The sequence below is a fragment of the Lagopus muta genome, chromosome 4 (assembly GCF_023343835.1).
Source record: "Lagopus muta isolate bLagMut1 chromosome 4, bLagMut1 primary, whole genome shotgun sequence".
Lineage (NCBI taxonomy): Eukaryota > Metazoa > Chordata > Aves > Galliformes > Phasianidae > Lagopus > Lagopus muta.
In genome coordinates, this window is record NC_064436.1 from 47,046,090 (window position 1) to 47,072,805 (window position 26,716).

The 26,716-nt window shown below is 36.2% G+C and overlaps 1 protein-coding gene across 2 annotated transcripts in view; it reads left to right on the plus strand.

The window, feature by feature from the left end:
- The window catches only part of CORIN (corin, serine peptidase), a 120,945-nt gene that overhangs the window by 63,719 nt on the left and 30,510 nt on the right, over positions 1–26,716 (plus strand). The window contains exons 6-11 of one of the 2 annotated variants that reach the window (XM_048942580.1): positions 1,863–1,976; positions 7,745–7,852; positions 12,724–12,834; positions 13,761–13,877; positions 17,302–17,400; positions 23,224–23,455. In XM_048942580.1, the coding sequence (XP_048798537.1) occupies positions 1,863–1,976; positions 7,745–7,852; positions 12,724–12,834; positions 13,761–13,877; positions 17,302–17,400; positions 23,224–23,455 (781 nt within the window). The remainder of the gene's footprint in view (positions 1–1,862; positions 1,977–7,744; positions 7,853–12,723; positions 12,835–13,760; positions 13,878–17,301; positions 17,401–23,223; positions 23,456–26,716) is intronic. The other variant, XM_048942581.1, reaches the window with a different exon arrangement.

Here is a 26,716-nt window from a genome sequence, read left to right on the forward strand (position 1 = left end):
CATTGCCATGTGATCACTACACTGACTGGACCAAACATATCCAGTCACGGTCTTTGAGAAGACAGCAGGAGGTGAAATGAACTGTTCTTACAGTTCCCTCCGTTTGCTACTGAGTGTTAAGACTTAGAGAAGAACAGCTATGATTATGATTTCATTCTTCCCCTTGTTTGCCTATAATGTACCCAAGATAAACAGGGAGATGTTCACATTAGAAAGTGTCTTAAGATGCTTCTTAAGAAATGAAGTGGATTGTAATGGAACTCAGAGTGGATAGAAGCAAAGTAGGGTAGGGAAGTATTAGGAAGGGAGGATGAGAGTGATTTACAAGCGCATGGAAACATTTCCTTCCACAATTCAGAAATGAATGTTTGACTCCCTACTCTTTGTTCTTCCAAACTCTAAGAAAAATGGATAGTTATCCTTGCTTTTTTTTCTTTTTTTTCTTTTTTAACTTTTGTTCTCCTATGTAATACTGGTGCTTTCACATAAAATGTTATTGTTTCGATCTCTATAAATAAAGAACGGTACTGATGGTAGAGATCAATAAACAAATCAAGATGGTTCCTCTGACAATTCTTTTTGATCCATGTCATACTTATGCTGTTTTCTTCTTTGCACATGCAGAAAACTGTATAAAATTCCAAGTTCAGAAGAATGTCATGTGTTAAAGTCAAATGATGTAGCACTATCAACCTTAAATAGTCTTTCTTGTATGATGAATTACAATTTTTTATGTGATCTTCTTTTTCATAGACAGCAACCTGATATCACTGTGAGATAAACACTTGTTACTAGGGAATTAGAGACCACACTGAGAAAGGATTGTTGTTTCTCCTATAGTGCATTCTAAGCACAGAAATCAGAAGGTGCATGGTATAAGTCAGAGAGCTGGAGGAACAAAAAGATCAAATTACAATACAGGAAATATAATGTTATCATACATTATGAGATTCTCTATCATTTTTTCAGACACCATGTGTCTCTTACTTATTTTGTACATCTTCCTGTAAAGTTAGAATCCTTTAAAATAAAACGCGTAAGTAGTTTTCACTTCAAGAACCATAGCTCCATTACACAAATGGAAAATAACATTGCATAATCATAGCCAAGTGGAGAGTTCACATGGAATTGTAATAGGAAAAAAATGTAAATTATCCAAGTAAGTTTTTATTACAAATAAGGATTTGTTGTCAGTAGACAAAAGACTGCCCTCTTCCTTGAGGATGATAAAATAATATTTCAGGCTTAGAAAAACATGTTAAAACTCTGCAAATGCATCTCCTGTTGGATACTCTAAGCTCTAGGGTTGTGGTTTTGTTGTTTTTTGTTTTTTTTTTTTCTTTCTCTATAGATATCTCAATTCCCTATGTATTCAATAGCAGTGATGGTTGTCTTCTAGTGCTTTGAGAGTTATAAGAGATTGGAAGAATCCTTTCCCTATGGGAAGTGTCTGTACCATGAACTGTTAAGCCTTTTTACCTTGTAATGTTTTGCCTGAACAAGTAGACTGGAAAGATGTAGTTGTTGTTAACAGTAATCGGATATTTAATCCAAAGCATCCATTTAATGGAAAGTGCTGGTGTAATCCTGAAGTCAGTATTAAAAGAATTGCTCCTTAGAGGTGCATGTTAGAGGTAAAGTTTGATTGAATCTCACTGATAAACTTAGTCTAGATACCTGTTTTTTAAATAACAAAATTTAGATGAAAATGCCAGCTTGAAGTTGCTTGAATTTGCTTGATTTGTAGTTTGTTGCCTAAGTGTATATCAATTAAAACATCATTTTCTAAATATCTTTAATTTCTACTTATTTCTTTAGCACATATTTAAAATCTAACATATTCATTCTTTGCTCATTTGCAGCACTGTGTGGAGGAGAGAAGAGTTTCCTGTGTGCCAGTGGAATCTGCATTCCAGGGAAACTGCAGTGTAATGGCTACAATGACTGTGATGACTGGAGTGATGAGGTCCATTGCAGTAAGTTTCCTATAGTCTGCAGAGTTCTGTTGAAGTACTGAATACATTCAGAGAAGCCTAAAAACTAAAGCAGTCTGTTGGAACGGGATAAGAGCTTTGCACAGTATTTGCTTATACTGACATTTGGACTTTCTCAGTTGATACTGAGAAAGCCACTCTTGATGCAGAATGCTTTAGATCTGTTAAAATTTATGACTGGAAGCAGATTTCATTATCAGCTTAGAACTGTATTTCTGAAAGGAGCCATGTGGAAATCATTAATATTTTGGGCATCTTATTAAATGAGTTGTTAGCATGCAGTTCTAGTAGTGAACTGAAAACTGCTAGGTGTGTTTTTTTCCTAAACCTTTGTGTTCTTTTTATAGCAGAAGCAAAACCATCTGTTTAGAAAGTTCTCTTGCCCTCAGTACTGGATGTGGTTTATTTAAATAAATCTCAGTATAGTGTGCAGTAGAGAAAAAAAAAAGTACATGCTTAATACTTATTTCATTCTCTGTAGCAGTTTATAGAGTACCAATTTTCTGTGTTGACAAGAACGTCCTAGGACTCCTACCACCTTTAGAAAAGCTGAGCAAATTTATACTATGAAAACAGTGAAAAGAAAAAAAAATGAAAAAAGGAGAATTTGGAACATGGACTAAGTAGGGACTGTAATAGCACATGATGCCACAAAACAGTGCTGTGCATTCAGACTTTGAAAACTATCAGAAATGAAACTGAATTTCTGTGCAGTTCATTTTTCCCTCAGAGGACTTGTTTTGATTAGTGATGTAAGGAGGCTGGGCATTCCAAAATTCCTGAAGCCACTTTTGAGAAAGTTGATGATAGATTTTATCTATGAGACTTGCAAGGGATGGCTGCAGTTTCCTCCGGGTCTCAGTATCAATAAGGCTAGAGCTTGCTTTTTGCTTAATAGCCTTTTATTTGACTGGAGTTTTATATATTTTCTACTATTTAAAATGTACTGCATATTTTTATTTTTGAAAGTATTTTTGAAAGTATTTTTGAAAATATTGCATATTTTTATTTTTGTCAGCATCAACTTGAGAGCTATGGCTTTCAAGTTCCATTAGAAATGGGAAAAGAAGAAATTACTAATGCAAGTGTAAAACATTACAATATCTTGAAAAATCGTTATAAAAATAATGAGTTATTCAAGAATACCTTTAAAAGAAAGCCTATCTGTAAATGACAGAGTTTATAGGCATATATATATATATATATATATATATGTATGTATGTATGTATTATATATTACCTGGTAAGTGTTGGGTGGAGTTGAACTTTTGTCAAATAATCATCAGTTACATGGCAGAAACAGCGGCCTTGAAGTTAGGTCTTTCATTCAAAAGTTTGGTTCCAATCAACTCAGGAAGTCTTTCTTTTAGCCAGTTCTGTTTTGTACTCCTTTGCTGTTGAGAACTTTCTCCGCCACAGTAGAGCCCTGATCATGTGTTTACTCCCCACCCTTTTCTGCATTGTTTCAGTTTCTGATATATTTCAAAAGGCTGAAGGTTGCAGTTGTAATTGGATGCATTAAAATGTTTTAGATTTTATAAAAGATTATATATTATAAAGATTTTATAAAAACAATATCTTGAAAAATGTTTCTGTAAACATGCAGTAAAAATCTGAATTGAAATATTCTTTTTTGTATTCTGATTTAAACATAGTATTTGTGACCTAAGCATAACTACTATTACTTTTCCTGATATGAGAATGTGCTGCAAAATAATTCCAGCAAGATTCTGAACTTCCCATACAATGTGTATTACAAACTGATAGAAATAGTTGACCTGCAACATTGTTTGAAAATAAAATGAATCAATTTTTTTTTTTTTTTTTTTTTTTGTATAGGCAATTATCTTTGAATTGCTTAATGGAAAGAACTTTTAGTTAAGGAGGGCAGTATTTATTCTCAAAAATCTGATTTGATTCGCTTGCAGTCATTTTCATTGGTTTCATTCTCTTACCTCCAGCATGTGTACAAGTGGTTGGGCCAACATCACTTGTGTTTAATGAAAGGATGAAACCCACTAGCTTTTGAGTGATCATGATGCTTTGGTTTCTTTTTGATTGTCAAAGATGATTGTTTACACGTGTTACTGCATGCCATAGAATAGAATAGAGTGCTTTGTTGAATTATGTTTTTATTTACTCCTAGAGGTGACAGAATTTGTATACTGAACTCTATCCCTTTTCTTTAAAATAAACATAATAAAGTTTAATAGACATATATCTATAAAATGGAAGATTCCTAAAGCCAAATTTGAGTATGGTTAATGGTCAGAAGGATATATGATCCAATAGTGAACTTGTGTGTTGCCTTTGCTTCGGCAACCTCTGATTAATGTCCCGTCGTGAAGTGCTCAGACAGCCCCGGCCAAATCACACGCTTTATGACACCAATGTGGTGAGCGGCAAATGGCGTTTATTGCAAGCAACACACTCTTCTTATAGTTGTCCCTTATATCACAGTGCTACCAATCACCCTTGCTACGGTTATCTGTGCCCAATAGATGTGTGGCATGTCTTGTCTTGCCATGTCTCATCATGGTTTCTCATGAGTCAAGGAGCCCCCGCAGAGGCTGATGACTGTTACAGCCCCCCTTTCACATATTCGCTAACCACACAAGGGGCCCACACAGATTACGCCTGGTTATGCCTGATGACCTTGACAGCCCCCGCTTTACGTATTTCGTTGACTACATCTCTAACTTGCGTATTTTGTTAACTACACTTGTGAAGATTAGATATAAGTGAACAGAGATGTAAGGGTTGCTGAATGCAAAAGGTAAACCCATCTTGAAAATATACTTGAATTTTGTGGAGTATGGAATACAAATTTGTATTTAAGTTTATGAAGATCAGGCTTGTGCCGTCATTAACAAAATTTAAGTTGACCTGATTATAGACGAAAAGTGCAGACCGCTCATTTCATTCTTATAAAAGTAAGCATTGTTGCCAATACCCTGATGGAAATATATAATAAGACTGTAAGATTTCCATATTCACTTATTCCAAGTCCCTGAAAGGAATTCTGTGGGGTTTTTTTTTTATTATTTATTTTTTTTTACCCTGTGTGGGCCTGAGCGATGCCATGTTCTAAATGTCGCTGCTTCAGCTACAGAGGTTATGGATGTAAACATGACTGGAGGCACGGATGAAAATTGAAAAGTGAACTAACCCAATGAAGCATCATAGAAAAGACAGCTTTGTTTCATTTGCAGAAAGAGGAACAGAAGGACAGAAACTGCCAGAATTATGAACTGATCAATAAGGGTAAATGTTGCCAGAGTACTTCATGCTGTTGCAGATTCAAAACAAGTAATGTTTAGAATTTACTCTCAGCTGGCTATTGTTCTGCTTACATGAAACTTTGTATTTACTGTTCCGTGCCTTTTATTCTTTCAAAAGCTAAACTATTGACTAGAACACTCACGGCCTTGCCATAGTATTCTATTATATGTCCTGCAGTACTGTCTTCTGCATTGTGCTATAAATTCTATTTGGACTTTCTAAGATGATGTGAAACCAGTAAAAAGCATGAATACTTCTGTGGCAGAAGGGCAAGAAATTATGCTAGTTCAGGTTCTGAAGTCCAGGTTGGTAAAGCCTTGAGAAACCTAGCAGTTAGAGCACTCACTCAGGATTTGGAAGACTTGGCATACCTTGATGTGGAGGGTTCAAAATCCCACTGCACACCTTCTGGGAGAATTCTGAACCTGTCAGTGTGTAATATACTGAGAAGGACACAATTCTTTCAAAGCCAGATCACTGTGCAATCCTGAATGCAGGAGCCCCACCCAAGAGGAGATGAATGGTAGCCTGATTATGTTGTTTTGAGCATCACGCTGAGGTGTGAGACCCATGCTCTGGTACCTGCCCTCTGAGTGATTTCCTTATGCAGTACAGGAAAGACCTTGTGTAAAAATGTCCACACAGTGGCATAGCTTCAGCTGGTAGGAGAGTTAATCTTCACAGATATTCTGTATCCTAACATTCTCCCTGGAAAATCCAGATGTGAAGGAAAAGCTTACAGGAGGGCAGTGAAACTAAGTCACCCACTTTGCAGCTGTGTGTAATCAAAAGTTATTACTAGCAGGATCAGGCATCACCAACCCTACTTTCTGTTCTCCACTCTTTCCTAACTAGACTCCCTTTTTTTTTTTTATTGAACCTGATACTATTCATATATTTTGGGTATTCTCAGAATATTTTTCAGAGATTTCCTGCAGGTCTCAGCCATAGAAAGAAAAGCTGAACTTGCTTAGGGCTGTCAATGCTAAGACGACCAAGTTGGATGTGCCCTTAGCAAAATGATCTAGTAGGTGTCAACCCTTCCCAGAGCAGGGGGAATTGGAATGAGGTGATCTTTCAGTTCCTTTCCAATTCAAGTCATTCTATGATTCTACGAATTCCTTGGTAAGAAGGCATCAGGCTCAAAGCTGTGTTCAGAAAAGTTAATCCTTTGAAACTAATGTAATGAAACTAATGTAAAAGAAGTTTATATATAAACTTTATATAGCAGGGTAGCTCCATCTCTGTTTAACAACCATATCAGGTGGACAGTTCTAGGAATCTAGCCCATGAAGACCACAACCTTACTTGATAACCTTGTGTATATAAATTAATAAAACATTTTGTTCTTTATCTGCAACCAGGGCACTTTTCTTCACTCACTGTTAGGAAGGTAGAACTATACTTCACTTTTTTACTATTATGGAAAAAGTATTTCTTTAATGAAAAGCAAAGAAATGAATGCTATTTATATGTTAATGGACTATTTTGTTTAACTCACCAACCTTTGATTCACAGTATTATGTCTGGGTGTGGTTGGTTAATATGAGAAAACAAGTCTTTCATGTGTCCAGGAAAAGCTACTTAAAAAACAAAGTCTTCAATAACTCGTGTCAGGTTTGTGCTCAAGGCAAATGATAATGATGTAGAAGATGTCAGTGAGAATTAACACATTTCTTCATAAGGTTGTTGACTGTGAATTTCAAAATGTTTGAACGTGTTTTAGCCTTGAACATGTGGTCATGGTGAGATTTTGGGTATAATTATCATTCTGGAAACAATGCACACTCTGATTTCTTCCCATCTTGCAACATATTCCTTAATTTATTAGTCATTAATTCCTAACAGTGCATTTATTACTGGAAGAGGCATTCTACAGTGCCTTCAGACATAACCTGCAGTCAAATAACCTGTGCCTTGAAATCTTGTCATGATCATCTTGGTCAACAAGATTGAAATGACATTCAGTTTTCTCCCATCTCATCTGATTCCTTCCTTGCTTACCACGATGGAATCTGTAACCAGAACAAAATGTTCCAGTTCCTTAGTATTTTTCATAATTCATTTCCTTCAACAGCTTGAAAACATTTTGAGTACTCTCTTACTGTCTTACAAAATTTTTCCCAGATGACTGCCTTGTGTTTACCAGTTTGTGGAAGATGAAAGAAGAGCAAGAGAAATAAAATACACTTCTTATGGTACAAGGACTTGTATCACCCATTGGTATTGATCATACAGACAGAAAACTATTGGTAGAAACAAAAGTAAATGTGTCTAAAAATGTATATGATTTTTCTTTTACCTTTATATTAGATTATAATGAACTAGTAAACTGATACATGCTGCAGACCTGTAAATAAGATGATAACTCTGTCTAGTCTTGTTTAAATCAATACATTCCATAGTTTGTGTTTTATAAGAAGCCCTTCCATTATCATGTTAACATTTTACAAAACTTTGTTTTGCAGACTGCAGTGATGATTTATTTCATTGTAACACAGGAAAATGCCTCAATTATACCTTTGTTTGTGATGGATACGATGACTGTGGAGACCTTAGCGATGAACAGAACTGTGGTAAATAGAATTTTTATGCTTTTCTCATTAAAAAAAAATATATATATGGCAGTATTGATAATAAAAGAGTAGGATATTCTATTGCTACTGTTTTAGAGCTAAGTAAAAGCAATCCTTTTCTTTCCTGTTGCTCCCCTTCAGATACTGAAAGGCTGCTATCAGGTCAGTTTGGAGCCTTCTCTTCTCCAGGCTGAACAGCCCCAGCTCTTTCAGCCTGCCCTTGTAGGAGAAGTGCTCCATCCCTTAGAGCATTTCTTTGGCCCTCCTCTGGGCATATTCCAACATGTCTATGTTTCTCCTGTACTGAGGACTCCACATCTGGATGCAAGATCATTGAATCCAACTCTTGGCTCTGTAGAGGACCACCCCAAATTCAGACCGCATGTCTGAGAGCAGTGTCCAAATCTTGAACTCTGGCAGGCTTGGTGCCATGATGTTGGAGAGCTTATTCCGGTGCTCGACCGCCCTCTTAGTGAAGAACCTTTTCTTAATCCTTAATCTTACCCTCCCTTGACACAGCTCCATGCTGTCCCTCAGGTCCTGCTGCTTTCACCAGAGGGAAAAGATCAGTGCCTGCTCCTCCACCCCACTCATGAGAAAGCTGTAGGCTGACATGAGACCTCTCCTCAGTCTCTTCTACTGTGTCCAGATCAGTTATAAAAACTTTAATTGGAACTCTGGGGTATCCTACAATTCACTGGTCTGCAGACAGATGTAAACCCATTTAGTATAAGCCTTTGAGCCTATCTGTCAGCCAAATGTTCATCCATTGTATTGTGTACTTGTCTAGCTGTATGCTGGACATATTGTCCAGAAGGGTACTGTGAGAGACTGTATTGAAAGCTTTACTGAAATTAACAACAACAGCAAAAAAAGAGAGAGATTATATCTGCTCGCTTCCCCAGGTCAAATAAATGAATAGGCTTGTCACAGAATCATGGAATCACAAGGTTGGGAACGACCTGTAAGATCATCTAGTCCAACCATCTTCTCATTACCACTGCTACCACAAGCTACTAAACCATATCTTGCAGCTCCTCATCCAGATGCCTCTTGAACATTGCCAGGGACAGCGACTCCACCACCTCCCTGCGTGGACCATTCCAGCACCTGACCACTCTCTGTCTTGTCACAAAAGAAAATTATGTTATTTAAGCAGGACTTTCCCCTGGTTAACCTGTACTGACTATGATCAATGACTGCATTGAGAGGTCTCCTAATAAGCCACATCCATCAGTGTCCTTGGATGAATCCCCTTGTAGCCCATAAACTTATGTGCATTTGACTGGAACAGCAAATCCTGCATGAGTTCAGCTAGGAGTTTACCATTCCCCCAGTCACGGTTCTCCATCTCGGGGGTCACAAGGTCCATCACTAGTGTTGAATACAGAGATGAAAAAGGCATTAAATGTCTCTGCTTTATCTTTGTCCCTATTTGTAAAGTGTTAAACCTCATAAAGCAATGGACCAATGTCACCTTTGATCTTCTTTTTGCTCTTAACATACTTTAAAAATTTCTTCTTTTTGTCCCCTACAATACTGTTTGGTTTCAATTATAAGTTATCTTTGGCTGCATGAATTTTTGTCTCTACAATGGCAAACAATGTATCTGTATTCTTCTGTTCCCTGACGTTGCTTCCAATGCCCATACACTTTCCTTTTCTGACTGAGTTCTAAAAGGAGGTCCTTGCTCAGCCAACCAGGCTTTCTACCCTACTTGATTTTTGAAATACTGGAATTGCCTTTTTCTATGCTTTTAGAGGTGGCTCTTTGAATGTGACCTTCGTTTATGAACCTTAGTATGTCAAAAGCAGATTCCCAGGGAACTTACTAATTATTTCTTTGAGAAGCCTGAAGTCTTCTCTTTCCATACCCTCTGTCAAAGTTTTGGTAGCAGTTCTGTAAGTCACCAAAGATTTGAAACTCCACTACTTCATGGTCATTTTGTGTACAAGACCCTTTTTGTTTACAAACTACATGTCATCTTTCTTAGTTGGTTCCCTTAGTACCTGTACCAAGAATTTATCTGCAATGTGCGTCAAGAATTTCCTGTATCTGTTTGCGTCAGCTGCAAGATATTTCCAGTTAAAGTCTTGGAAGCTGAATTACCAATAAGGACAAAGGCAGCTGATCTAGAGATATCCTATAATTTCATATGGGATAATTCATTGATTATATCATCCTGGCTGGGTTTGTTCACAGAAGAGTCCCGGTACAACATCCGCTTTGTTTTTTTTTTCATCCTTAATCCTTATCCAGAGACTCTCAACAGTGTAATCAGTGATGACAAGTACCATACAGCCCAACCTTCCCATTGCATACTATGCCAACCATCTGCTTCTCTTGCCCTTCCTATCCCTTCTGAAAAGCCTATCACAGCTGTCCATCACAGCACATGAGTTGTAGGACTCTTCAAGTCTCCTTTATGCAATAATATTATATCTCTGGGACTGAATGAAAACTTCTTGCTTATTCCTCATTCTGCATGCATTAGAGTAGAAGCATTTCAAATGTGCTAAAATGTACTCATGCTCAGCATACTGTGGAGCAGAAAAAAAACCTCACTAGGAATCGATCTCTCAAATCTTCCTTTGAGGAAAGTGTAGCCAAGCAGGAACCAGAAGGCCTGGTACTTTGTAACCATTCCCTGACAAAACAAAACAAAAAACCCGAATTCTGCCAGTGACACCAGCTTTAGAGTCAGGTACTGATGTGTCAAGTCTGCTTGTTTTTTTCCCCCGTATCATTCTCTGCAACTGGAAAGATAAAGGAAAACACTGCTTTTCTGTGTACCTCATCCAAAATCCCTGAAGGCTCTGAAGTCTCTTTAACTAATTCAAGATGCTATGGTTGCTCTTTCTAGCTTGGCTGAATTTGGCTGAGACTAAAGTAAAACATAAGAGGGTAAACACTGGTGATGCCAGCAGTTTCAGATCTGAACTGTTCTTACATAAGCTTCATTGTAAATTTGCATATTTTGATGAAAGAAGTTATACTTCTTTTGAATTCTGTTCTGAATTGGCTTTGTAAATTCTGCCTCAATATGTTTGTCATTCTGCTCATGTTTATTTTCATAGGTGAAGAATGCTTTGCCATAAGAAAGAATAATCTTCATACATAAATATTTGAAAATTTTGAAAGCCTTATTTTCTTTCTAGCTTATGTTCCTAGTATTGTACCTGAGGAAAACTGTTAACTTCAAAATAGTTCTTTAAAAATTTAAAATAATTCTTTAAAAGTTGAAATACTATTTTCATATTTTTTTCTTTTACTTTTATAGGAAAAACAGAGAATTTTGAAACTGAAAATCAGAATACATTTTTTATTTGAGTTTGCTTTTATATTTCTTCTTCTAGTTAAAAATACTCGAGGGCTTTTCATTACTTTCAGTTGTCATTGGTTGTTTTGTGTTCTCTTTCATCAATCTGCTTTGATTAAAGGCTTTAGCAATTATTAATCTGACTCCTACCATTTCTATGTTGAGATACAGTTTAAGATCTAACTTTTTGCACAGGCTATAAAAGAGATTGAAGGGACATGTGGCAGGCAGGACTGTGTCTGTATTCCCTATCTGCTGTGGTGTGAAGTCAACCAGAATAGCTTTACTGGCTGAAGAAAACTGTATAAATGAAGCTACCCAATTTGGCCATGAGTTGGGGATAGTAACTTAATCACAAACTAGAACAACAGTTGCTGGACTTAATTGATACAAATTCATTTCACTGCAAACTTGTTGTGTTTACAAGGCATTTTGAACTTCATAATTTATGAACACATTATATTATTTAATATACATTATGCATATGGCCAAGTGTTTACCTTAATCCTTAAATATTACCCTATGAGTACTTTGTGAGCAATTCTTTAATTGTAAGTCCCCACGGTATGCTGTGGACAAGGAAGAATTTACTCTGTCTGTGCACCAAGCTTTGTAAAAAAGCTTGTGATCAAGGCTAGCATGGTAACATTACTAAAATATATACTAACAGAGCCAGAGCTGTGGCTTCCTCTGGTTTCAGAGTGGAGGTGGTTTCTTCTGCTTATAATATAAATCGTGAACATTTCCTTCTTAAACTGCTGGATTTTTACAACTGTACCTCTATGACTGAAATGGTCTAAAATGTCTATGTAGTCAATGCTTTACTCTTCATACTTAGAATAATTGTGACACCAAAGCTAAAATGCAGGTATAGCTAGATAATTATTATTCCTTTAAGCCTATAAACGTTTTTAATGATGTGTATTTCCTTATATCAGCCTACCAAATTAAATGATTTTCTATTTGTTTGGGGAAGCACTTAATTAAAAGAGCAAAAAGATTGAAATATTTTTATTTTAGATCATTCTTCAGGAAAATTCTGGTTGTATGCAAAAACATAATGGTTTCTGATTTAGTGCCAAATAAGTCAGTTAAATAATGTTATTTTTTTTTAATTTCCTACAAAAAAAAAAATCATGTAGGGAATAATTTTCTCTAATGGCAAACTTTTGCATGCGATGGGAAATCTGAAGTTCTTTAAAATTAACCTGGCATATCTTAGAATTTTGTTTATTTGCAAATAGAAACAACTGAGATGTGGTTTCTCTCAGGATACACCTGAGAGAAGGGATGAATGCATCACTATCTAAGTAGAATTTACTAAGTAGAATTCGGAACATACTTAACCTTAATCTGCAAAAATAAAAATTAAACACCTGAAGGAGTATAAAACTTTTGCTGTGATTTCCTTGTATAATGGCATAGCCTGTGTGCATAGAACAATTAATTGTCCACTAACAGAAATTATCCATATCGTAGCTTATTCTCCAGTTATGGTTTATTTGTTTTGGTCTTGATTTTTACTTTTTATTTTGCTTTATTTTATTTTTAGATTGTAATCCAATGACTGATCATCAGTGTGGAGATGGAAGATGTATAACAGCTGACTGGGTATGTGATGGTGACCATGACTGTATAGACAAATCAGATGAAATCAATTGCTGTAAGTTCTCTTAATGTCTAAATGAGTTTTTTTTGTTTTTCTGTAAGAATCAAAATAAAAATCTAAGATGAGAAGTACTCCTATATACTGCTTGTAAGGCAAAATCACAAGCATGTTTGAGTCCACAATTTTGCAATTAGCTGATGATTTTTCTGGTTGCAGCAAATTGAATGTTTGTCAGTAAGGTTGAGAAGTACCAGAATGGCCCTGTGTTTCAGCTTTTTGTCAGTTACAGATTATTCTTCAGTTAATTGTGGTGTTCCTGGTAATGATAATGAATGAAAGCATATGTGCTCTTTGACTGTAGGTATTTGGAGTTTGTTACAGCTTTATGGTATGCTTATATACTATTTATCATACCTTGTGTGATTTCTGTCTGCTTTAACAATGTATAACAGCTGTATACCTGCACAAGATTTCTACAGGAATAGTGATTCAGTTTGCAAAACCAAGTATTGGAGAACCAGCTAGTGTTTTAATATGAATAAAGTTGTCATAAAGCACATGGTTATGCAGCTTTTGATTCTAGTATCTTGCTGCCTTTCAGTGCTTGGTCTTTCAATCAGTATTGTACAGTTTTGTCTAGAATCTAAGAAACTAATCTAGGTCAGGAAATATGTGGGGAAAAAAAAAGTGGCAAAATTTTTATATCCAGAAAAATGTTTTTTTTTTTCTCTTGAAAACAGCTGAGCCTTCACCTCAGTCTGTTGTCTGTTGCTAGTACGTGACACATACAGTTTCAGTTCTTGTAATTAAAGCTCAGCTGTAGGTTATTGAGACATGTCCTACACATGATGAACATTGCTTAGTGACTTTTGGTACTAAGCAGCATATCAGCTCCTCCTACATTTAGTTCACTGTGATGTTCAAAATAATTGAGTCCTTTATTAATTGATGATCAGGATACCATTTTTTTTTTTTTCCAGCTTGTCACAGTCAGGGTCTGGTAGAGTGCAAAAATGGACAGTGCATTCCTAGTGCATTCAAGTGTGATGGAGATAATGACTGTAAAGATGGAAGTGATGAAGAAAACTGCAGTGAAAGTAAGGTTATACCTCATTTTATTCTTACTGAGCCTGCATTGTCTGTTTCCTAAAAAGCCATTAGCTAAAACTGTCTGTCAAGTAGACTTTGCCTTTCAGATAGCACTTCTCAAAGCTGTCAGGCCTCTGCTTTCACAAATTTGTTAGTCATTATTAGTCTTTACAAATATTAAAAAATTGATAGAATTGAGGTGATATTTTTATCATAGCATTTGGTTACCTGATTGATTAGCTGTTTATTGAAATAAAGAATATGTACCCACTTTGCATGAAGTGGTTAGAAAGTGATAACCAAGGAATTTGTATCATATGGGGAGGAACCTTCTCAAGAAAATCTTATTTCCATCAGAATATGTGAGTCAAAGAAAAGAGGTTTTAGTAAATGCACTGATGTGGCTGAAAGATACTATATGGGAATTAAGTTTTCAGTATAGTGAATGACTGTATAAAAGAAAGGAAAGAAGGCTGTTTCTGAAACCCTGAAATATGATTTTCCAAATAATTTTATCGTGAAATACATTTGATTGTCACGATTTTAGCATTTTAAGGTATTGTTCACATGTAATTGTCTTGATTCTGGAAAGCTTCAAATTGCAGTTTTTCTTTCAGTGAAATAATCTTTAATGTATTTCTCTTATGACTTATTTTTAAGAAACAATGGAATTTAGTTCTTGTAGAAAACTTTAATGCTTTCAGACATAGTGGTAATAGGACAGCCTATTCAAAAGATAGCTACACTACACGATTTCCTAAGCTTTATTTCCTTAGGAACCAATCTGAGAAATCCTTTCTACTCAGCTCCCTCTTGTTATATTTTGAGATCTTCCTACTCTAGTTTAAACATCTCCATTCCAAAAGAGAATCTTAGGTATACAAATTATTGTAATTCGTCTCTATAATTAGTGAAGATATAATGAAAAAAAGTCTTGCAGGAAATTTCTTTCAGATTGGACTGTGGCAATCTGAAAACCAAGGATGAATTTTTGTCTTTATTTCTGACTGCCTAATTTCACAAAATACTCAGATGTGTTCTTCATCATTCCTGATGTCCATCCTCAGTTTTATTCTATATCTTCAAGTCTCTCTTTCTCTTGGCTGATAATGAAATGATCATTTTTAATATGAGAGAAACACATAGAAGAATGAGATAAAATGGGAAGTACAAAACTATTCAGAACATTCTTGAAGCAGACATGCTCCAGCTTTTAAAATCACCCAGCTTAAGCCTCTTAAATTTATTTGTTCCTAGTAAAAGAGAATTTCACTGACACTTTGATGCATGATCTGGCATAGAAGTTAGTAATGTGATTCTCATTGTGTTTTGTTTCTGTGGTTATTTAAGAAATTGTTAATTTTTTTTTTTTATTATTTTTTTTAATTTTTTTTTTTTGAGGGGATATAATGAGCAGATGTAAAATCAAAGATGCTAAATGCAGAGGACTAGAAAGATGTGATAATTATGCAGTCAATAATCTCACTGTATACTAAAAGAGTTTTCCATTTTGCATTAAATTGCAGTGCTCAAAGGTTTTTAATGCGGAAGGTTTGCTTCTTTTCCTTTATGTACTTCATGAAATGCAGAAAGCTCTGGCTGATATTTTGCAATATTCCATAAAGCAGAAATCTTCCTTTAAGCAATCACATCCTAATTTTTTCTGGGAATATATGGACACAATTTGGACTTCTTTAATTCCTTGCACAGTCAATGTAAAAGCTGGACAATTATAGTTTGTAACTTCCTTTTGCATTACATACATCTGTGCGTATGCAGTTGATTTCAGCAACTAGAGAAAATGTCTTAGGGCTTATGAAGCAGAGAACTTTTTGTATTTAGTGTAAGTTAAAAACCTGAAATGTCTAACAGAAGCAGTGAAGTTAGGACTACAGTGATCTGGAATACTCATTTTGTTACAAGCCCAACGAATATGAGAAATCAACATAGAAATGTGAATTCAAGATACTGATACATTGCCACTTGTCTGAATAAGGATACAAGGACATTGTGTAACAGTACAAAGATATGCATATAGGGATTACAAACTAACATTGCTTTATCTATGTCCAAATGAGAAAAACAGTCTCCTTCTCTACATGCCTCAGGGAAATTAAATTTCCTTCTGAAAAGGTAAGGTATGGCATCTATTAACATTACTTCTGTCATTCATTCTGTGAAAACAGGAATCTAATATGAATGTACTCACAGCTGGTTCTGTGATTCCCTCAAAACACAGGGTAATGTGTTTATAGAAATTCATTATTGGCTGTGCTATGATCAGAAGAGTCTACATTGTAGAACAGGGAGTTTTAAGTTGTTGAGAAACTTCCATCATAGGATAAGAAGGAGATGAAACAAACTTTTAAAATGAATTTTAATGTGGAGATTCATGATAGCTGTAGCAGTAAGAAGATTTTTCCTTACCTTTCAAGTTCCATTTTGCAATCAAATTCTCCTAGTCAATTGCTACAGCAGAATGTATTTGCATTGTTTTGATATAAGCCATTTATGAAGGAAAGTAAGCCCACAGAATTAGGAAAAATATAACTGCAGCATCAGTTCTTTGGGATAGCATACTGGTTTCTTCAGCATCTTCTGTATCCGCAGTGTAAGGAAGTAATAAGTGACTAATGTTCATGGGATGAATGCAGTAGAAACACTAAGCAATTGTTGCAGTAAACCATTCAAAGGAGGATGAAATGATAAAATCAAAACTATTCAGCCTATGTGTACATGAGTAATAAATTACTAATTTTGCAAGACTCATTTGGAAGAGTGAATTTAATGGCTTGGAAAGAAACTATGAGACAGACGGAAAGCCAAGAGTTTGTTAAAGAAGCTAACTATCCAGGAATTTTGTTCATAAACTTTTAGAAGTACCGGTTTTGGTTATGGTAACATCCATCTTTTGGGGAATGATTTTTTTTTTTATAATTATTTTTTATTACCAAAGATGGGCAACAAAGCTTCATCTCTGCCTTTTTTTTTTTTTTAAGGATAGTTTTATTGTCCACCAAAACAATCATGAAATGAGAGAAAGATCAACTGTCTGGCACTGGAGAATAATTTCCTGAGAGCATTCTTTTAATTAGTATCTATTGTTCTCTTTGAAATCCAATTTACATAACCTTTCATGCTCTGCTGCAGGCAAGATCATGATGGATGGCTTTTGGAGCTCCATACATCTCTGTCAGGATTTGGGAATATAAGTTATCATATTGAGGACAGGGATAAAGTGACATTCGGATTGTTTTGCACACTTATCTTCCTTATTCTTCCTTACTGCACTTCAGTGCTTTAGGGTACTTATTCAACTATGTAAAAAAAATAATAAGTTGTTATGAGTCTCTGTATTTTCACATCACAATGCTTCAGTCTTCTTTATTAGTTTGGTGCAACTTTAGTATAGTAAATTTCTATTTTTCTCAGGTCAAACCCTCTGTCAGGAGGGAGACCAGAGATGTACTTCCTGTCCTGATCCGTGTGGAACTTCTCTCTGTGAGATGAGAAACAGCCAGACAAACTGCAGTAAGTAGGTCACATGCTTCATACTGTCACTGCTTTAGGGTGTTTTAGAATATAATGAAGATGCAGGGTAGGGCACAGTAAATAATAATTTTGTTTACTATCTAACATCACAGTGTGTAATGATTACCTGTTGAAAAGGGCAAGGCTGAAACAAAGGTTTCATCATAAATCCTTGTACAAGAGATACTTCAATATTTGACATTGACATATATTTGCCTTTTGTGAATTTTTGATATGTTCTTAATGAATGTTCATAGTAATACCTTTTCCTAATGCCAAATCAAGCCCATTGCTTACGTAAAGAAAACAACAAATTGTGAGATAAGGATTTATGTTAAAAATACAGGAAAGCATGATATTTTGTTAGTAGTCTGAGAAGTTTCAGCCCTTTTCTCAAGGAAGAATTTTGATATTAAATCTGGCTAATCTAGTTATTCTTATGACTAATATGTTTGTAGAAGATCAGGGTATTCCACACCATGTATCTTCCTTTCTATATCCTGTACCATACAACTCCATGCAAGCCCCTCACACCCACTGTTCACTTGCCCTTTAAACTAGGGCAGAACTTTATATTAAGAAAGATTTTTTTAAATTAAAGCTTCAATTCAGGACACCTCAGCACATGGGCAGTGTAATCTTGCCTTCACTTACATATGAATGTGTAAATGTGTGGACATATCCTGTAATTGGTTTGTAAGCCTGAGCAATACCTATTGCAAGTTATGGGTTGGTACTGCTAGCTTGCTTGGGTAATGCTGCCTATGATGTTGCTGCATTAAATTATGTAGGATCTTAGAGTAAGTTGTGTTCAAATGGACACAGAAAGAACAATTGCCCAAACTCACGATCAAAGTAGTGCCAAATAGGTAATGCTGTCCAGGATCTCATGAAGCTGAATTTCTAGTATCTCCATAGACCAAAATTCCAGAAACTTACTTGTCAACCTGTCTGAGCATTAGGACTCCCTGATCCTCCTCTTTATCCTCTTTACCTTCTGTAGAACTGGAATTCGTTGAGCTCCAAACTGTCTTTCACCTGTTATCTTGTCCCTGTACTTCCAATAGTCTGGGTTCATTTGCTTTACAACTTTCCATTAGGTAACTGTTAACAGCAACAAGATCTCCCCTTAGCCTTCTGTTTTTATGGCTGAACAGATCCTGTTTTTGCAGCCTCTGTCTGTATAGTGTGTGTTTCTAACATATGTTTCTAATCTTCTTGGTGGCACACCACTGACCTCATTCCAGTATGTTGATGTCTTTCATAAATGAGGGAGCCAAAAATCAGACATAATACTCCAGACATTCTCTCACCAATGCTGAATACAAGCAAATTACAGTTGTCTTGTCATGAATAGCAGTCAGGATAATCAAGCATGTTTTTTTCCGTGGTAAATTCGTGCTGGCTGTTCCAAGTCACACTTAGTTCCTTGTGAGCAGCCATCTTCCGGAAGGATTTTGCTCCATACCCTTCCTCTGCACTGAGGCTAGCCTGACTGGACTTGTATTCTCTGAATCCTCTTTCTTGCCATTCTTAAAGACAGCTATGTTTCTTGCCTTTATTTTCCAGTCTGATGCCAGGGTTTCCATGACCTTTTGAAGATGATGATAAAAACCAGTCTTTCAATGAAATTAGCCAGTGAAAATTAAGAAAAGATGATGAGTACCTTGGCCATTCTTCTAATCACTAAGTTCTCTGCTCCACTGACCAGCAGACCCCCATTTTTCCCACCCTTCCCGTTACTGCCAATGTACTTAAAAGAATTCTTCTCACTCTTTACATTTCTCAGTAGTCTCAAATTTGGCTGAGCTTTGAGATCAATCCTTGTATGCTTGGAAAATGTCTCTTCATTTATCTTCAATGTTCTATCCACTCCTTTGTCTTCTGTATATTTTTTCTTAATGTTTGAGCTCAGTCTGGAAATCCATGTTCAGCCAAGATTGATTTCTTCCTTGGTACACTCTGGAATGTTCTATTGTGCTCTGTGGAGGTCTTCCTTTAAGACCAAACCATTGTCCTTCAAGCTGATACTGACATAGTTAAAACCCCCCACAAGTACCAGGGTTTACATCCACAGGACATCCTCTAGCTCTCTAAAGGTGGATTCATTTACCACCTCTTCTTCTAGAGGGATTTGTTGCATATTCCTACTGTGGAATTTGACGTCACTTTTGCTGGCCTGTCCTCTGATCTATATCCATAATCAAATTATCCATGTGAGAGGAAGCCTTCCATGGTTACTGGAACAGTAGATTTTTTGTTTTTTTTTTTAAATTTACTAGTACTTTAAGAAGTACTTAGAAAATGTTATGGAATGGGAAGGAAAGTACCCATATAGCACAGAATTAATAAGAAGCCGGTTTAAAAAAAAAAACAAAAAAACAAAAAACAAAAAACCCCAAACCAACCCTTTTAATAAAAGGTAATTTAAATTTTCTTGATTGAAATCTCAAATATCTTATTTGAATTATTTCAGTCATTTTCTCTTTCGTGTCTCACAATTTGTGGAAGATTATTCTTTGCTTACTGAGCAGCAAACAGTATGTTGTGGAATACATATACCTGTCAGTGAGAAATACAACACTTTTAGTGGAAATATTTCCTCATCGTATTTTGGTCAGTAGTCTGTAGATCTCAACAAGAATAGTTCATAATCTGAATTAGACTTCTGGATCATTTGACTTTTTTCCTATCCAGTCCAGTAAATATGTAACTATTTATGCAAAGTAGAACAGCTAGTGTATTTGGGAGAGATTTTTCTGGTACAACATATGAAAGTACAAAGGTCTTTTTTTCATACTACTGTTGCTTTGCTGTAAGACTGGAGTTACCTCATCTTTGGTAAGAGATAAGAAATGCCATGGAAAAATTCTGATGGAATTTTTCATTTTTGACAAAGCAGTATTTTCTAACTTATATATGTCTTTTGTTGGAAAATTCCTGGATGAGCATAGGCCACATTTGCAATATTGAATATGATGAATGTTCTCAGTATGTGAATCTCTGGTCAGTTTAGGCTGGCTTTGTAAACTGGTTACAGCGTATTTCAGCTAACAGAGCAAATATGTGAAGAGATGTATGTGTGCACATAAATAAAGTAGATTCGGGATGTTTCCAGTGGTGTGAGCACCAGATGAAACACAGGACGGCCTGCCTGAATGTCAGGAGATTCAGTTCTAACTGAGCACTGGAACAGGTTGCCCAGGGAGGCTGTGCAGTCTTCATCCATGATCTTCAAAAGCCATTAGATGTGATTGTTGGCAACTAGTTCTTGGTGGTCCTGCCTTGAATCATAGAACCGTAAGGTTGGAAACAACCTGCAAGATCATCTAGCCTAACCATCCTCCCATTACCTTTGCTACCACAAGCTAATAAACCAGATCTCTTAGCTCCTCATCCAGATGCCTCTTGAACACTGCCAGGGACAGCGACTCCACCACCTTCCTGGGCAGTTCATTTCACTACCTGACCACTCTCTGAGAGAAAAAGTTCTTATGTCTAACCTAAACCTCCTCTGGTACAACTTGTGGCCATTTTCTCAGGTCCTGTTCGTTGCGTGGGAGAAGAGACCAAACCCCTCCTCACCACAATCTCCCTTCAGGAAGTTGTAGAGTGCAATAAGGTCTCCTCTGAGCCTCCTCTTCTCCCAACCAAACAATCCCAACTCCCTCAGCTGCTCCTCATAAGACTTGTGCTCCAGAGCCTCACTAGGTTTGTTGCCCTTCTCTGGACACGTTCCAGGGCCTCAATGTCTTTTTTGCAGTGAGGGGCCCAAAACTGAACACAATACTCAAGGTGTAGCCTCACCAGTGATGAGTACAGAGGGATGATCACCTCACTGCTCCTGCTGGCCACACTATTTCTAATGCAGGCCAGGATGCTGTTGCCCTCTTGGCCACCTGGGCAAAGTAGGGGTTGAATCAGATGACCTGTAGAGTTCTCTCCCAACCTAAACTGTTCTGTGATTCTGTGAAATATTCTGCTCACTTCTGTTGAAATTGTAGTTGGGAGAGTTTCAGACTTACTACAAGTGAACAACACATCCTCATATCTAGTATAATATATGATGCTACTGTGTTTGGAACTAATTCCTGTATAGTACGTAGTGCAGTTTCATGATAAAAATATGGAGATATTAAAAATAGATATAAATATGTTAGAAAAACGTGCAATGAATTTTATCCCTTGTTCCCCAATCATTAAGTTGTACATAACTGGAGCAGCAAGATCTCTGAAACTGGATTGACATCAGAAGGAAAGGCTAACATTTGGAGTTCTTAAATTTAGTCAGATTTTCCTATGGAATGCATGTTCTGATTGTTACTTTGGCTGGTGACTATAGGGAATTGGGTGTAAGATTCAAGATAGTTTTTTCAAACCTATAATGACACTTTTGAACATGATTTGATAGAATCTTTCTAAATGCAGTGTGAAAATTTCTAATGACAATGAACACACATGAAGAGCTGTTCTACAGGGGCATTTCATAGGGTTAGATTTTATTCTTGAATTTACCTAAGCCACTATAAATGTAAGGCATAACAAAAGAAGCAGCAATGTTTGTATATTTCTACCCTTTACTCCTGAAAATATTATGTTATATAAGCTCTTGGAGCACTGCATGTAGTTTTGTGTTCATGAAAAACTGATGAGTATGTAAAATTCTGTAAACATCAAGAGAACATGTTTACTGGAGAAAAGTTGAAACATGAAGAATGAATAGATCTGAGTGCAGCCATGTACCTTCCTACTCAGGATATTCTATGATGCTATAAAATTTGTTGTGAAGAAAAGGAAATGACTTCCATATGGGTAGAATTTTTGACAAATGATGCCTTTAAACAGTCTTATACACTGCAAAGCTGGGACTAAGTGATTTGAGACAACATGAACAGTTAAATCTTGGCAGTATGCAAGGGTTTAGTAGGGCGAAAAAGCTGTATCCAAACTGAGCTTCATATTCCTCACATTGAAGAGGTAAGTACTAAAGAAGGTTATAATAGGAAATATCAGTTCAAGAAATACTGGCCAGTTCCTCTGTTTAGCTCAATAATTGACTGTTGAATCGTAGGCAATCTGATCACATATTGTGCTGACAACTGACGTTAGCAACTGTCTGGACATTGTTTTCTGTTGTGATGGAAAATTGAAAAAAAATGTATTGCAAATTTGGGAAGAAATGCAAAATCTGTTCAATCTTTTAAATCCCAGCTATTCAGACAGTTCAGTATGTAATAACCCATCTGAAAATTGATTATTCCTATATACAGCTGTAGTTTGTGTTACCATATGGACTGCTAGCCATTTATTTTGCCCTTGTTTATCATTCCCATTATTACTAACTATATCTTACTTGAATTAAATTATTCACATTCAAACCCTTTTATTCAGTATTTCTGCAATTTGTCCGCATTCCTCCTTCATATATCAGAAGATTCCAAGACTGTTGCACATCTTGGAATGCAAGATTTGGAATGCAAAATCAAAGAGAAATAATATTCTGTTTTCTATACAGAGATATTTTATATATAGTCTGTTTCCCTAGAAATTTTCATGATCTGACTGGAGAAAGGCCTGAGAAACCTCACCTATCCTCAGAGCTGACCGTGCTTTGATCAGGAGGTTGGACTACAGAGCTCCTTTGGTCACTTCTAAGCTTAAGTACCCGATGATCCTATCATTATCGTTGATAATTGCCTTGTCAGTTTGAGACATGTAGCGTAGCACACCAGTAGGAAATGTGTGTTATTTCTTCTATAATTCACTTAAACTTGAAACATGTTTCTTAATTTTAATTTTTAAATGGTTTTATTTTTGTGAAAGGTCAGTGTGAACCAATTACTCTGGATCTCTGTATGAACTTGCCTTACAACTATACTAGCTACCCAAACTACCTGGGGCACAGGACTCAGAAAGAAGCTTCTGTCAGCTGGGAGTCTTCTCTCTTCCCAGCCTTGGTTCAGACCAACTGCTACAAGTACCTTATGTTTTTTGCCTGTACAATCTTAGTACCAAAATGTGACCCCCATACAAATCAACGGATCCCACCTTGCAGGTACTATACTATACTTAATTTATTTCTTAACTGCCATTGTCTATCATATTAAATTTTCTGCCTTCATTGTATATGCCAGAAATTTTGTTTTGCAGTTCCAAGGGAAGAAGTTTCTGACGTATATAAAACAAGGAGAGGAACAGCAGTTCTATTAATTGTCAAAATGTATAGATTGGCTATTTATTATGGAGAATTTCCCACTACAGTTTGATTAGAGTTGCATTATTATGATAGATATTTAAACAGAATGAATTAATCAGATTTGGAAATTTCTTATAATACTACTTTGCATTTGTATAACACTTTATCTATGGAAAGCCAGAGCCAAATACTAATAAGAACAATAAAGACTTTAATGCATTATTAACTTTCTGAATTAGAGGATAGTTATAAAATATATTGTCAGATTAACTTTTCTTCCACCCTCAGCAATTAATATCACTGTACCTTTAAGAGTTATGTCAAAAGAGATCTGTTCCTTCTCACGCTCTGTTTCTCTCATTTCTTGGTCTGCCCTGCCCTGCCCATGTGGATCAATACTTAGTGCATTGAAAGAAATCGCACTAAAAATTGCAATACATTTCCTAAGGATTCCTACCACGTAGCATTTGTTGACAAATAAATAACGTTTATTTGTCCAGTGATATATACCTTCATGTTATGAGTTGAGATTGAGACACAGGGAAATTTACTAAGATGCTGATTTATTCTCACTTAGGGACATACCAGGTAGGTGTTAATATTACATACAATGTGAAGTTAGAGACCTGGTTTGTGGAAGCTCTGTTTCAGGTTTATGTGTTTAAAAACTTAGTCTTTATTTTTTAAAGAAATCACTATGATGTATAAAAAACATTGGACTCACTCTAATATAGAGAGACTAAAATTAAATGATAGGCTTTAGCAGCTACATACCTAGCTAACAGATTTTAGGAAGTATTGCAATCTAGTTGAAAAACAGCAGTAGTCTTCAAATTTAAAGCATTGAACAGAAACATGAAGAGAAACTAATAAAAAACATAGAATAGTTTAGTTTGAAGAGGGCCTCTGGAAGTCCCAACTTTCTGCTCAAAGCAGGACTAACATCACATTTACATCATATTGAATATGTAACATCTCAAATCCTAGAGCTGAAAGATCTTTTTTATAGCCACTACATATCTATAATGACATTTTTTAAAAAATTAGCCTTGTATTTCTTTCTCCTTCTAGAATGGAGTGATTTCACTGCTTTGTGAAGTGTACTCTTTCACTGATAGAAAAATCAAAATAATTTGATTGATCATAGAATCATTTAAGTTGGAAGGGACCTTTAAAAGGTCTCTTGTCCAACTTCCCTGTAATGAACAGTGACATCTACAGCTAAATAAGTTTGCTTAGCCCTGTCCAACATGACTTTGAATGTCTCCAGGTATGGGGCATCCACCACATCTTTGGACAACCTGTTACAGTGCTTCACTACCCGTATCATAAAAATCTTTTTTCTTATAATCAACCTAAATTTCCCTTCTTTTAGTTTGAATCAGTTTTCCCTTGCCCTATTACAGCAGACTGCTGAAGAATATGTTCCCTTATTTCTCTTAATAGTCCTGCATTAGATACTGAAAGGCTACTTTTGGGTCTCCCAGGAGCCTTCTCTTCTCCAGGCTGAACAGCTCCAGCTCACACAGGCTATCTGCAGAGGACAGGTGTTCCATCCCTTGGATAATTTTTGTGGCTCTCACATCTCTCCTGTGCTGAGGAATCCACATCTGGATGCACTGTTCCAGGTGTAGTCTCACCAGTGCAGAGCAAAGGAGCAGAGTCTCTTCCCTCAATCTGCTGGCCACACTTGTTTTTATTCAGCCCAGGATATTGTTGGTTTTCTAAGTGGCAAGAGCACATTGTTGGCTCATGTCCAGGTTGCCATCCACCAATAGCCCCAAGCCCTTTTCAGCAGGACTATGCTCAATCCTTTTGCCCCCCAGATTTTATTGATAGTGTGGGGTTGCTGTGACCCAGATGCAAAACTTTGCAGTTGGCTTTGTTGGAACCTCATGAGATCTACCTGGGTCCACTGCTCAAGCCTGTGTAGGTCTCCCTGGATGGCATCTCATCCCTTGGACGTGTCAACTGTAACAGACACTTTATCCCACTGTCAATGTCATTGAAGATATTAAAGAGAATCAGCCCCAGTAATGACCCCTCATCACTGATTTCCATCTGGACATTTAGCCATTGACCACCACTCTGTGGGTAAGATCTTGTAACCAGTTTTTTGTCCATCAAACAGCCCACCCATATCTGTCCAAATTGGAGAGAAGGATGTGGTGAGGGGCCATGTTAAAGGCTTTGCTGAAATCCAGATAAATGACACCAGTGGTTCTTCCATTGTCCACTCATGCAGTTGTTGATTTGTTGACAGTATCACCACTGCAGGTTTTTTGAGATGAGTTTTGACTAAGGAGTTTAGAACGAAAAAAATTAAGTCTGTTGTCAATTTCTTTAGTTTTCCAATACTCCAAATGTGAAATTCAGTAAGAAATGTGGAAAGGATTTAAAAAATAAAAATATTACCAATTGGCATTTTTCCCTAAAAGCGTTTCAGTCTGCTTCCATGTGCCATGGGACAAGCACTGCTTTGAAGATGACCTACATTTTAATTCTTTTACCACAGACTGACAACTGAATGGCAAGCTCTTGAAAAAGGCCAGTTTTGTCCAGAAATATGCAGAGAACATGTGAATGACAGAATCAGTTTGGATATTTCAGCTAACAAGATCTTTTTCTTTCTTTTTTTTTTTTTTTTTTTTTTTTTTTTTTTTTTTAAATATAATCACAGTATTATTATTTCATTTGTTTTTAGTCATCAGTGAATAAAATAATCTATGCAATTCGGAAACTTGTGGTAATAAAATGGTGTGAGTCAGCATTTTTGATATTGAGAAGACTCTTAAAGGAAAGAAAAAATGATGTCATATCAAACTAGATATAAATGAATTGACATTGATTAACTAGGCTGCAGTTACATGACTATTTTCTTTGGTACATTTTGTCTCATTTCATGTGGACATGCTAATAGAATTCAGCCTGTACTCTGTATTCAGAAGCTATTAACAGACTAAAAGCATCATTTTAGAATTACAGGCTAGACGCTTTGTATTCTGCTCTGCAGAGTATGTGGTAAATAAAATACACAGCAATTACAACATAGTGCAGCACTGATGTCTTAATTCTAGCTGCTGAAATCAATGTTGAATAACCTGATGCAGAAAAACATTG